Raw genomic sequence first — 13,886 nt, 5'->3', positions numbered from 1 at the left:
TTGTCAAAACTACAGGAAGTAAAAGAAATACAGTTCAAACCATAACCCATCACTTAGGTTCAACTTCTGACTCTCCTGTGTTGCCTGAGTTTTTGCTTTGCTGACCCATAAACCTCACTTTAGCTAGTATGTAGCACACAAATCCATTTTTGTGCCTAACAATTAGTAGTATTCCAAAATGAGAATAGCTAATCAGTATTCAGCCTTCGCCGGTGGCCACAAATGTGTTTTATAGTCAGTTTTTTCGAAGTTAGGATGTAATAAAAAACCAGGCCCCTTTCCGGCGTCCAAGATGTCCAAGCAAGGACGTGGTGGGTCCTCCGGGTCGAAGTTCCGGATTTCTCTTGGTCTTCCGGTAGGAGCTGTGATCAACTGTGCTGACAACACAGGAGCCAAAACTCTGTACATCATCTCTGTGAAAGGCACCAAGGGACGACTGAACAGGCTTCCTGCTGCTGGTGTGGGTGACATGGTGATGGCCACAGTCAAAAAGGCAAACAGCTCAGAAGGAAGGTACATCCAGCGGTGGTCATTCGACAACGAAAGTCGTACCGGAGAAAAGATGGTGTGTTTCTTTATTTTGAAGACAATGCAGGGGTCATAGTAAACAATAACGGCGAGATGAAAGGTTCTGCCGTCACAGGGCCAGTTGCAAAGGAGTGTGCAGATCTGTGGCCCAGGACTGCATCGGATGCTGGCAGTACTGCATGATTCTCCAGTGTATTTGTAAAGAAAAAAAAACACATTAAACATTATTTCCTCCCCCCCCCCAAAAAAAAAAAATAGGCATCATGTTTTTTCGTCCCTTAAATCTTTTAATATAAAACAATCCACTCTTTTTTTTTATTGTGACTTTGAAGAGACTCATCTCATCTCATCTCGAATGTCCCACATTCTGACCCATTTCCGTGTGGTGGTTCATTTGTTTCTCTGTCCCCGTGTTTCTTACGGACTGACAAATGCCAAACACTAGGTGACTGCCCCCCAGGGAGCACAGAAGTAGGCCTTATGCTATGGCTATTTCCCCTTTCATTGGCACCAGCTCCCAGCCCCCACAGGGGCACCTGGGGACTCGCCCAGGGGCAGGGCGTGGTCTGCCGGCAGAGGCCTGGGCCTGCCCACAAGTTGTCTGAAGTGCACTGGGATCTGGGGGAGGGACCTGGCCTCCTGGAGAGGGACGGTAAAGGGGGTGCAGAACCTGGACAGCAAGGATAGGACTGGGGTATTTTAGGAGTCCTGCACCTACTCTATCCATCTCTTATTCCACTGTTCCCCCAACACCCCACAAATGCAATCCACGTCCCACGTGACACTGTGGGCCTTCTCTCCCTTCCGCCAGTGATTCCAGTCAGCGGTTGTCCAGTCTCATGGGGGGTCAACCCTGCTGTCCTGTGTGAGCAGACCACCCCGACCAATACTCAGGGGCTCAGGCCCTGGGCTTGGTGCTCCGACGTCTTTGGTGGACCCCAGATACCCCTGATCCCCAGCGCACTTCGTGGATTGTAAGCCTTATGGAGGTGGTGCTGGTGAAAGCATCCAGGACAGGCAGTCTCCATTTCCACGTCAGCGAGCAGCACTTTGCCTGTCCTCCCGCCTGCGGCCAGCAGAGGGCAGTAGAGGCTGAAGCCCACAGGCCAGTCTGCAGGGACTGTCTTCCCAATCAGGGGTCTGCCCTCATGCTGTCTAGTCACAGGGTCCCAGAACCAGGCTTCTGAAGGACAGGGGTCTTTAGTCTGGGGCTACAGCTACGAACATCGGTAATAACTTTTTTAAAATTTTGTTTTTATTGATTGTTTTAGAGAGGAAGGGAGAGAGAGATGGAAACATCGATGTGAGAAACATTGATCAGCTGCCCCCCACCACCAGAGATCGAGCTTGCAACCCGGGCATGTGCCCTGACTGGGAATGGAACCGGGACCCCTCAGTTCATGGGATGACGCTGGCTCCGCTGAGCCACACCGGCTGGGCTGAACTTACTTCTAAAGATCTTCATGAGCCATTGAGGCAAGAAGGTCTAACCCTCTTATTCTCAAAGGGGTCCCCAGGGAGATAAGACCTAGCCTAGTGTCTGGCTACACGTCATCCTTAGAGATCCAGGTGTCAGTCAAAGGACCTGCAGCAGCTAAGAGCTGACTGTGTCGCCCTGCCCAGCACAGCTTGGATACAGTGGCTTTTCTCCCATGTGCTTGAAAAGGCCCCTCAGCCAGGCTCTGTATCTCCCCAGGGGCCAGGTTGCTCCTCTGGCAAGACCCCACAGGGCCTGCCCAGCCCCCACCTAGAAGGTAGACTGGGTTGGCCTGGACCTCCCTGCTCTGATTCTTGGACAATGGACGCTAGCACGTGACTCAGGATGTATCTCTGTTCTTTTGAAACACCAGTGAGCCTCAGGGCTGCCTGGGGGTGTCAGCAGGGGACTCACGGTTAGCAGTAGCCTGGGAACTGCTCCCAGCACCCAGGGCTCCTGCGTGATGCATCCCTGGGAGGGGCTGCTGAGAGCATGGAATCGGGAGCCCATCAGCACAGCCCAGACCCTCGGACTCAGACCCCTCCATGGAGCCACCTGCGTTTCACAGGGGCAGTGGCCTGTCTCTGGGCTTCCATCACCTGTGTCACGGCAGCTCTTAGTGTGGAGGCCCGACTGTCTGCAGCCTGGCTTTTCCCCGTTCTGTTCCCTCAGCCTCGTCGTCCCAAGAAGACAGGCCCTCAGCCTGCACCGTCTGTCTGCATTTCTCACCAGCCCTGCTACAGCTATTGGCTTTCTGTTTTATTTTTTATTTTATTTTTATCCTCACCCGAGGACATTTTTCCATTTTTTGTTCAGGTAGAGTGGGAGGGGGAGAGAGGAACAGAGAGAGAGAGAGAAACATCAATGTGAAAGGAACACATCGAGTGGCTGCCACCCGCACAACCGACCAGGGCCGGGGACAAACTGCAACCGAGGTACGCGCCCTTAGCGGGAACCGAACCCGGGTCTCTCAGGACCGCAGGCCGACACTCTAACCGCTGAGCCAAACTGGCCAGGGCCATTTTTCCATTTTTTGTTCAGGTAGAGTGGGAGGGAGAGAGAGGAACAGAGAGAGAGAGAGAAACATTGATGTGAAAGGAACACATCGAGTGGCTGCCATCCACACAACCGACCAGGGCCAGGGACAAACCGCAACCGAGGTACGCGCCCTTAGCGGGAACCGAACCCGGGTCTCTCAGGACCGCAGGCCAACGCTCTAACCGTTGAACCAAACCGGCCAGGGCTTGGCTTTCTGTTTTAGAATCTTTGTCTGCAAAGCTGTTTGTGGCAGATGTCACCCCCCCAGGTCCCCAGGACCCAAAGGGCTCGGGTGAGAGGTGGGTTCTGGAGGAAGGGAAGGAGGTTAGGGAAACTTGTCCGGTGCGTATTCAAGGTTCTGCATGTGTCTGTTCTGTTCGGCGTGTCCAGCCAGCTCTGCTGGTGCTTCCCCCAGAAACCAGGAGCTGACGTTTCTTCCCTGTCTTCCCTGTGGATACCACCTACGGTGAGGGAGGTTCCAGTGGGCGGAACAAGCTGAATTATGATTTGCATACCTTCTCTCAGGGCCCCAAATCAGACAAGAAGTGGAGACCAGGAGGCTGCTGAACATTCTACAAGACGCAGGACAGACGTGTGGTCCGAGGCAGAAGTCCAAAGTCATCCACGACTCCCTGTCCATGTAGGTCACGGTCACTGTGGTTCCAGCCCGTCCCTCCCATCCTGACTGGGGCTGAAGCACTGTCCTTGCTACTAGTGCCTCTGTCCCCCCAGCACTGCGCCTTGACCATCCCCTGATGGAACCTTCCGGCTGCTGCCGCTGAGCCATCATCTAAGGCCAGGTTTTCCATCTCAGTGCTACGGATGAAGATGGGGGGCGGTGCTTTGGTGCTCAGGATCCCTGTCAAATCTGACCGCGACAGGTGGGGAGTAGGGCCCCTGCTTCTATTTCTTACGTAACAACTCGTCTTTCATTCACATGAATGGGAAGAAAGGAGCGAGATGCTACTCAGGACTTTTGATCTAGAAAGAAGCATCTCAGGGGCGACAGACCCCACCAGGCACCCTTGAGGGCACAGTGAGTCTAGAAGCGGCCAGTTCATCAGGCAGCACCCCTCCCCAACTCCAGGGCCCTAGACCCTGAACACGGCCCCTGCCTAGGGGTCCTGTACACAGCAGGCAGGAAGCCTCCTGCCATGGAGCCTGGAAGGGAAGAAACAGAGGAAGACAGGTGACCTGACCACAATACAACGTGACACACCTGAGCAGAAACATGGAGTCCAGGCTCCGTGGTGGAGACGCTCACCGGGAAGGAAGGGTGGAGGGCACTGCGTGGTGTCTCAGACCAGGCTGGTTTTCCCTTGCTGGGGCCAAAGCCAGGTGGCAGAGAGTGGAAATGGGTCAAATCCCCAGAAGAGGAACATCCTGACCCAGACAAGAGGTCACGGGGGCCATGGGAGGAGAGCAGGGTCTGTGTGTGTCGGGCACACGGAGCTGCCCCGAGGGTCCGGAGCTGGCGGAGGGACTCCAGGGGGAGGCAGGAAGTGGGAGCTGCTCTGCCCAGCTGCGGGCACAGAGGTGGTGACCACCTGCAACCCCAGGAGTCCGGGAGTTTGGGTTCAGGAGATGGCGTCCCTGCAACCTGACTTCACCGCCAGGCTCATTCTTACCTCCCAGGGACGGAAGGAACAAGGAAACGAAGCCAGTAGTTGGGTTCCAGGCCTCAACCTGGAGCTAAGAAAGCCTCTGCCGCCAGCTCCGGGAGGAGGAGAAGACGCCCTGGGCCTTCGGGTGGGAAATCGGCCCTTCCCCACCCTCCTGGGGCGGGGCCAAACATCCTACCTGCCTGGGTCCGTCCTGTCTGCCTGGGCCTGTCCTACCTGCCTGGGCCCTTTGAGGCTCTAGGGCAGGAGGGGGAGGCGCACTGGTCCGTGGGCAGAGTGTGTGCTGCCCCCGGGGCCCCTGTGCCAGCTGGGAGCAGCCCTCAGGCAGTGAGCTGCAGGAAGCGGCGGGCTTAGCCGCGTGGGCTCTCCACTGAACCTCATTACCCAGTGGACAGAGCGCGCTGCCCACAGAGGCCTCCTGCAGATGAAGTTGGCACTGAGACCCTCGCCCCAGGTGTTCCAAACTCGGTGGGGACTCAGGGAAGGTTTGGGAAATGAGAAGCCTGGACAGAAAACAGTTGCTGGTGGGGGTGGGGCCCAGGGAAGGCAAGGATCTCAGCTGCGGCCTGGGGGTAGGGTGGGCTTCTCCCAGCTCCCAGGAGTGATGGGCGGCAAGGCCTCCAGTCTCACCTGACCTGCCAGACCCTGGCCCCAACACCCCACCAATGCTGGACCGAAACTGGCTACCAGGACCCCCAAATACCATTCCCCTGAAAGGCAATTTGAGAGGCCAGGAAGCATCTGCTTGTGCTGAAGGCTGTGGCAGACGCAGGGGGAGAGAAGGAGTCAGCAAGGACGACCTGGACCAACCTGAGGGCCTCCAGGAGGGCCAAGAGGGTGGGGCTTGTGCTCCTCCTTCTAATCCTCCCCACCCCCAGCGAGCCCCCTGAATGCCCCTGGGCCAGGTGAAACCACCTCAGGGGAAGGCAGGCTGGCACCAGCTGGGTGCGCAGGTGGGCGCTCAGGTGGGCGCTCAGGTGTCTGGGGTTCTGTGAGCCAACGGCTGGGCCCAAGGGGGCCGAGGTCAGGGAAAAGGCTGGGCCCAGCTGGCAGCTGGGTGGAGACTTCGTGAGTTTCTCAGACGCCTTCTGTGCACCGTGCCCACCTTTGGCTGCACAGAGAAGACCAAGGCCTAGGGTGTGGCATTTGGGGCTACTGCAGTCTCCAGGTAATCAACATCTCTCTCTTTTTTTCCTTTAGAGAGAGAGGAAAGGAGAGGGAGAGAGAAATAGAAACATCGATGAGAGAGAACATCAACTGGCCGCCTCCTGCATTCTGCCCACTGGGGATTTGGCCCACAACCTGGGCATGTGCCCTGACCGGGAATCAAACCAGCGACTTCTTGGTGCAAGGTTGATGCTCAACCACAGAACCACACCAGCTGGTCTCAATCTCTATCATGTATGCTTTTAATCTGTAAAACAGGGATCACCCCTCGAGCGTGTGTCCAAAGATTAAATTACATGATGGATTCCTATGAGCTTTATGAACTAAACTTTAGTTCTCAACCTGTGGGTCGCAACGCCTTTGGGGGTCGAACGACCCTTTCACAGGCGTCGCCTAAGACATAATGGTAGCAAAATTACAGTTATGAAGTAGCAACAAAAATAATTTTATGGCCCTGGCCGGTTTGGCTCAGCAGTTAGAGCCTCGGCCTGCAGTTCAGAGACATACGGGTTCGGTTCCCGCTAAGGGCGCGTCCCTTGGTTGCAGTTTGTCCCCTGCCCTGGTTAGTTGTGCGGGTGGCAGCGACTCAATGTGTCCCTTTCACATCGATGCTTCAAAAAATGGAAAACTGTCCTCAGGTGAGGATAAAAAAAATAATAGTAAGTAAAAAATAATAATTTTATGGTTGGGGGTCACCACAACACGAGGAACTATATTAAAGGGTCGTGGCATCAGGAAGGTTGAGAACCACTGAGTGACGGGGAAAAGCCAGGGTCATTCACTCGTTTGACAAACAGCCGCTGAATTTGAGCAACAGATTTGGAGGTTACTGTGCAGACAGACCCAGCTCAGAGGCCCTGGGAGCTTTCTCAAGGGCAGCTGAGTGGATCTGGCCAGGGAGGGGGGCCGGCAGGCAGAGGAGTGGGGGGCTCCGGGAACTCTCGCGTCTTTTGTCTTTTCTCTCTGTAGTCACACTGGTGATGGCTGGCACTTGCCCGGTGCTCACCTGTACCAACCAGTGTTCCAAGTGCTCAGCGTGCTTCCCACCCCTTCATCTTCACAGCAGCCCTCCATGTCACCCTCACTCCAGATGAGACACCTGAGGTCTGCTGTTCAAAGTAACTCCCCAAAGTCACTGGGCAAGTCCATGGCGGCTGAGCTGTGTACCTGCCGGGTGGTCTCTGAAAGCCAAAGTTGTAACCACTCACCAGGAGACCTCCTTTTTAAAAAGCCTAAAGAAGTTGGGCCGGGCCCCTGTGGCTCAGTGGTTGAGCGTCGACCCTGCACCAAGAGGTCACCGGTTCAATTCCCGGTTAGGGCACATGCCCAGGTAGGGGGCATGCAGGAGGCGGTCAGTCAATGTTCTCTCTCCCTCACCCTTCCTCTCTCTCTAAAAAATCAATAAAGTAAATAAGTAAATAAATAAATAAAAGTTGGGATTTCCAGCTTCTCCCAAAATAGCCAGACCTGGCAACACCATGTGAACATCCCTGCCTGACTCCCAGAGAGACCTGGGCAGGAGCTTGCTCTTCAGATGGGCATTCAGACCTCTCCCCCCTTCTCCCAACACGGAGGCTACTGAGTTCTTCCGTGTGACCTGAGGTCCCTGGTGGACACGCGAGCAAGGCCCCAGCCGCTGTCCAGGGAGAGGATGCCCCATGTGACCTTGGACCCCTGCTCACCTTATTCACCCACACTTTTCTGTTTTTAATGTTGTTTCTTTATTGATTTTAGAGAGACAGGCAGGGAAAGGGAGAGAGAGATAGAAACATCGATGAGAGTGAACATCAATTGGCCACCTCCTGCACGCCCCCCACTGGGGATCAGGCCCACAACCTGGGCATGTGTCCTGACCAGGAATCAAACCGGCAACCTCTTGGTACACGGTCGACGCTCAACCGCTGAGCCAAACTAGCCAGGGCTGCTTTTTTTTTTTAATGGACACTTTATTTTATTTATTTATGCTTCAACAGTTTTTTGAAGAATATCTGCTTTATTGATATAATTCACATACTACAACATTCACGCTTTTTGAAAGTATACAGTTCAAAAGTGTTTAGTATATTCAGATTCGTGCAACTGTTACCACGATCAACTTGAGAACATTACATCACCTCCCGCAGAAATCCCGCACCCACGAGGGCCGTGTCCTTCTCCAGCCCCGTTCCCGTGGTCCCCGACCTGCTTCTGTGTCCAGGCCGCCTTCTCTGCACGTGGACATTCGGCTGAGAGCACTGTTCTCTCACCTCATCTCAGGGAAGGATTTGTGTGTTTTGTGTCCTGTCTCAACGCCTGCCTGTTCTCTGGTCTGTTCCTGTGACCGGAAAATCTTCCTGCCCTTCTTTCCACATCGCTTGCCTGCAGTCCCTAATTATCTGGTAGCTCTAGGCTCAGATGTCGCTTCTTCCACAAAGCCTTTTCCAAGCCCCCAAGAATGTTTTAGGGCCCTGGCCAGGTAGCTCAGTTGGTTAGAGCATCGTCCCAATGAGCCAGGGTTGCAGGTTTGATCCCTGTTCAGGGCACACCCAAGAAGCAACCAATAAATGCATGGAAAGCCCTGGCCAGTTCAGTTCTGTGGTTAGAGCACCGGCCCATGGACCAAAGAGCTGTGGGCTCGATTCACGGTCAAGGGCATGCACCTCAGTTGCCGGTTCAATCCTCGGCCCCAATAGGGGTCTTCCTGTGGGAGGCAACCAATCAATGTGTCTCTCTCATATCCATGTTTCTCTCTCTCTCTCCCTCTCTCCTGGCTTCCTTCCACTCTATCAAAAATCAGTGGAAAGCCCTGGCTGGTTTGGCTCAGCGGTTAGAGCGTCGGACTACGGACCAATGAGTCACGGGTTTGATTCCGGTCAAGGGCACGTACTTCAGTTGTGGTTCGTCCCTGGCCCTAGTTGGATTGTGCAGGAGGCAACCAGTCAATGTGGCTCTATCACATCAATGTTTCTCTCTCTCACTCTCTCTCTCCCTCCCTCCTTCCCTCCCACTCTATCTAATGATAAATGGAAAAATATCCTCAGGTAAGGAATTAAATAAATAAGTAAATAAATAAATAATCAATGGAAAAATATCCTCAGGTGAGGATTAAGTAACTAACTAAATAAATAAATAAATGCATAGAAAAGTGGAACAACAAATCAATGTTTCTCTCAAATTAATTTTTTAAAAAGAATGTTTTGGCCCTGGCCAGTTTGGCTCAGCGGTTAGAGCATCAGCCCTCAGACCAATGAGTCACAGGTTCGATTCCGGTCAAGGGCACGTACCTCAGTTGTGGTTCGTCCCCGGCCCTGGTCGGGGTCCTGCAGGAGGCAACCAGTCAATGTGTCTCTATCACATCAGTGTTTCTCTCTCTCTCTCTCTCTCTCTCTCTCTCTCTCCCTCCCTCCCTCCCTCTCTCCCACTCTATGTGATAAGTAGAAAAATACCCTCAGGTGAGGAATAAAAATGAAAAAAAGAATGTTTTAGGAACAGCAGGTCTGTGCTCCAGGTTCGTGCTCCCTGTACTTAATGCCAACGGGCTTCTTCATGCCTGGCTCGTGGCAGGCACTCGACAGCAGCCAACAGGAGGACAAGTGTTGGAGGCACGAGGAGATGGTTTCGGGAGGAAGACCGATCACACTGTGTGTGGCTGCAGAGCCGAGGAGGAGGGGCAATGCGGCTGGGCCTTCATTGGCCCCCCTCACAGGTCGGGAAGAGCCCAGCAGCACCGGGCATGGGGATGCCACTGGGGGTGGGGGGCTGAGCTGGGTGAGAGGGAAAGTCTGCCAGGAGAGGCGGGAGCTGGACTGGCGTGACGGACACAGCTGAGCGGGCTCGAGTTAAGGGGTTCGCTGGATGGCTATGGGTCCATCTGCTCCTTTCCTGAACGTCACTGAGTGTGACTTCGAATGACAGTCCCTTTCTTGCCTTGGCCATCATGGGTGGCAGCGTGGCTAGAGCGTCAGCCCGCACAACGGAGGGTGACGGGTTTAATTCCGGTCAAGGGCGACCCATCAAGGTGAGATGTTTCTCTCTCTCCCCTTGCACCCCTCTCCTCCTCCCCTCTTCCTTCCACTGTTTTTAAAAACCGATGGAGAAACTACCCTCCGGTCAGGATTAACAACAAAATGAATAAATAAGCTAAGAGAGTCCCTTTCTTGGCTTCTTGTAGCGTCAACCCCAGGGATGCCCCGTGATTCCCAGGTTCACCCCAGCCGCCCTCACGCCACCTCTGAGTGCGTGTGGCTCTGCACACGTTTGCAACATGTTTGGTCGGAGCTCAGCGTCCCGAGACCCAGATTCTGGGAGTGACCAAGGCTTCCCCCAAGCTGGGCTGAGGTACGTCTGCCCCAGAAAAAGGTACGTTTGAGTCGCTTGTGTGGGTGCAGAGGGGAAGGGACAGGCCTCCTGACATCTCTGAGGCACCGAAAGCATGACCGAGTCTCCTCCCCCTGCCCCTCCTTCCCTGCACCCCGTCCCTCAGACAGGCCGGAGCGAGGTGGTGTCCAGGCTTTATTTCCCGTCCCTCGCTGACCTATCTGCGCTGCTTTCGGCCTTGGTGTGCTCCTCCCAGAGGGAGATATGCCTGACTATGAGCCCGCCCGGCTGGTCAGCATCCACCACCAGCTTCACGCAGCTCACTTGGCACCTCATCCGTCTCAGAAATATCTCCTGATCCATCTGCCCTTCCAAGAGGCGGCCCAGCACGGTGAAGCTGGTGCAGGACTGGGGCACCCCCTCGGGCTCGTAGCCCAGCTCCACGTGCCCCCTCTCCAGGGTGTACTTTCCATCCATGATGGTGCCTGTCAGCACTTGGACTCTGCTCAAGTTCGCTGGGTGGTTCAAAATGACTGTCAGGTGGCTTCCTGCACGAACACTGTGCGTCCAGAAGAAAGATGCGTCCAGGGTGTAGGCCTCCCAGGGGAAGTGGACACTAAAAACCTTCATGTCCGTGAACACGGCTCCGGGCGGGTTGTCGGGACTGGAGGGGGCCTTGCTCCGAACTGCCTGGCCCGTGCGGCTGCCCTGGGCGCTGTAGTAGACCATCCGGTGGTAGAACAGGAAGGGCCTGCACAGGACCGGGTCTTTCTGGGCCATGAGGGTGCGGAAATGAGGGATCAGCCTGTGGAGGGGCTTCTCCTTGTAGAAGAGGAGGAGGAAGTGGGCCAGCACTGGGAGGTCCTTGCTCCGGAAGAGCTTGCCCAGGAAACCCATGTTAGAGAACTCCAGCAGCACCCACGCGTCCGAGCTCATGGCGTTCACCTTCTGACGAATGTGGCTCATGAAGCTGGGGGCACAGAACACGTCGTCCTCCAGCAACAGGAAGTAGTGAGAGCGCTTTGCAGCGAAGCTCAGGAGGAAGGCGTGGTCTACATTCTGCTTGGAGTACACCTCCCCCTGATAGGCCTCATCCCTGACGTCACCTAGCGCGGGGTAGGCGTCAGCCGGGGCGTGGATCAGGATCAGCTGCCCTGCCAAGATCTGTGGGCTGAAGAGGTGTGCCATCTGGACAACGGTTTCTCTGAGCCAGGTGAGGTTAGAGTCAGCCAGGTGGACCACCACGGTGAGCTGTCTCCGCTTCGCCTTAGAGGAGGCTCGGAACAGGGAGACCAGGGTGTGCGAGAGGCTGTTCCGATTCGGCCCTGGCACTGAGGAGATCCCCACCGTCAGCCACGCTAGGGAGGTAACAGAGGGACAGTTGTCAGTGTTGGACGGCGGTGAGGATGGTTGGGGGTTGGGGCGGAGTTGTTCTTTGGGACCCCTCTCTTCCTTTCCTCCCTTCCTGTTTTCCATCAAGTCTGCCTTCTGGTGAAGAGGATGCTGAGTCCTTGCTACTGAAGTGCGATCCTGTCCCGGCAACACCAGCCTCAGCGGGAAGCTCACTGGAGATGCAGTTAGGGCCCTGACTCAGATCAACTTAAACAGGATCTGAACTTCTTTTAAATCCTCACTAGAGGGTATTTTTCTATTTATCTTCAGAGAGAATGGGAGGAAGAGCGAGAGAGAGAAAAGGAGAGAGGAGAGAGAAACATCGACGTGAGAGGGACACATCGACTGGTTGCCTCCCGCATTACCCTGACCAGGGCTGGAATGAACTGAAACTGAGGTATGTGCCCTTGACCGGAATTGAACCCAAGACTCATTGGTCTGTGGGCCGACGCTCTACCGCTGAGCCAAACCAGCCAGGGCCAGAATCTGGACTTTACCAGTATCACCAGGTGCCTGGCATGTACATCTCAGTTTGCAAAGAGTAAGTAGTGTGATGCTGGGTCCCTGTGGGTCCCTCTGAGCTTCTCTGAGCCAGAATTTGATGGCACATGATTCAAGTGCTCAATAAATACTAGTTTTTGGTTTTACCCAGTCATCTTCCCAAAGCTCTCCTCTGAAGATGTATTAGAAAAAGCCCTCCTCCTAGAAATCAGGAGCCCAGGCTCCCACTTCTGCCACTGACTGTGTAACCTTGAGCAAGTCCCTTTACCCCTGACCTTTGTTCCTGATCCATAAAACTGAGGGAGTGGGACCATGTGGCTAAGGCTCTGTCTAGTCCCAGCGTTCTCTAACCCAGTGATTCCGCTTCCCTATAACTGGTAACTTTATCTTTCCCGCCTTCTTCACTCCTGATGCACAAGTGTTTCGGAGAAAACTGCTTGCCAGGTTCAGACAGTCCAAGGACAGTCCTGCCTCTTCTCTCCCTTCTTTCCTTCCTCAGTCCCTTACTTCCCTGATGTCCCTGCCTCCCCGGGAGACCCAGTTCCCCTCCTTGGAACTCACTCTTTCTTCTCTGATGGACTGTGTCCATATACTTGAAGTGGAGATCCTGCCATTCTTCTAGTGGTCTCAGGTCGTTCCTTCTGCTGTGATTGTCCTGGGGCATTGACAAAAGCTAAACATGTACCTCCTTTCGTGAAAAGAACAAGGTTCAGCCCTGGTGGCTTCCTGGAAGCTTCTCTAGGGAAGGGAGAGGTGGAGTGGACCACTCTCCCTCGGGGAGCCCAGCACATTCTCAAATGCCTGACCACGGCCCCAGGACCCAGGGCTCCAGCGGTCTCTGCTGCCTTTCTTACCTTGGCACATGGGGCGGGGGGGGGGGGGGGGTGTTGCAGATTCTTTTTTTTTATCCTCACCCGAGGACATTTTTCCATTTTTTGTACAGATAGAGTGGGAGGGAGAGAGAGGAAGAGAGAGAGAGAGAGAAACATCGATGTGAAAGGGACACATCGAGTGGCTGCCACCGCACGACCAACCAGGGCCGGGGACAAACTGCAACCGAAGTACATGCCCTTAGCGGGAACCGAACCCGGGTCTCTCCGGACCGCAGGCCGACGCTCTAACCGCTGAGCCAAACCGGCCAGGGCAGGGTGCAGATTCTTTATGGACCAGTGGGTCCAGGCCCACAGCCCAACTCCCTTTGGAGCCCCTGCTCCCCGCAACAGGCATGCTTGAGAACCTGCCTGTCCACACCACTCCCACCCTCTGACCTCAGTCCCCACGCTGAGAGCAGGGGTTGCTACGTGGCCTTTGGTGGCCTTCATGTTTCGATCCGCTTCGATTTCCCAGGGGGCCTTCAAAGTCACGAGCAACCACAGGAATCCGATGGCCACGGAGGCTACGAAGCAGAGCCTGATGGGACAGCGCATGGTGTCTGCCGGGGTGAGGTTCCTGCAGCCAGAGGTCAACGTGCACACTGGGGATGGCCCCATCCCCACCACCCACTTCCCCTTGTCTCCTGAAAGCCTCCCCTGAAAGCCCCGGGACTAGTCTTTCTCTTCATCACTGTTCATTACTTCCCGAGCCTGCCTTTTCACTGAGCTGGGGACCTGATGGAATGTAGCCCTACTGTCCTGGGATCTCTGCTCACTTCTCTTTCGAGCTTTGCTTGGAGATCTAACTTTCCTGAAGTTTTTCCCTTTCAGAATGGCGAGTGTTGGCTGGGGCTTTGGTGATGAGGCCCACTGAGCTCAGAAAACAGATGGTCACCAGCACCACCGGCTCCTCCAAACAAAAGTGAAACTATTTATTAAAATAGCTGAACTTAAAGGGTTGCTAAGAGCTAAGCAGTTTTGGTGTCTTTCTTT

At 54.7% G+C, this 13,886-nt stretch overlaps 1 protein-coding gene and 1 pseudogene across 1 annotated transcript; one reads left to right on the top strand and one right to left on the bottom strand.

Annotated features, from left to right (window-relative positions):
- The first annotated feature begins 292 nt into the window (after positions 1–292).
- LOC118640695 lies at positions 293–711 on the top strand (annotated as a pseudogene).
- A 9,496-nt stretch (positions 712–10,207) lies between these two features.
- Positions 10,208–13,448, bottom strand: LOC118640705 (alpha-1,3-mannosyl-glycoprotein 4-beta-N-acetylglucosaminyltransferase-like protein MGAT4E). The gene is given in 3 exon segments (XM_036277724.1): positions 10,208–11,486; positions 12,583–12,706; positions 13,338–13,448. Coding segments are annotated over 3 exon segments (1,398 nt in total). The 3' UTR covers positions 10,208–10,323.
- Positions 13,449–13,886: the final 438 nt, after the last annotated feature.

Source organism: Molossus molossus, unplaced genomic scaffold (genome assembly GCF_014108415.1).
Source record: "Molossus molossus isolate mMolMol1 unplaced genomic scaffold, mMolMol1.p scaffold_m16_p_23, whole genome shotgun sequence".
Lineage (NCBI taxonomy): Eukaryota > Metazoa > Chordata > Mammalia > Chiroptera > Molossidae > Molossus > Molossus molossus.
This window is presented reverse-complemented; position numbering and strand designations above follow the sequence as displayed.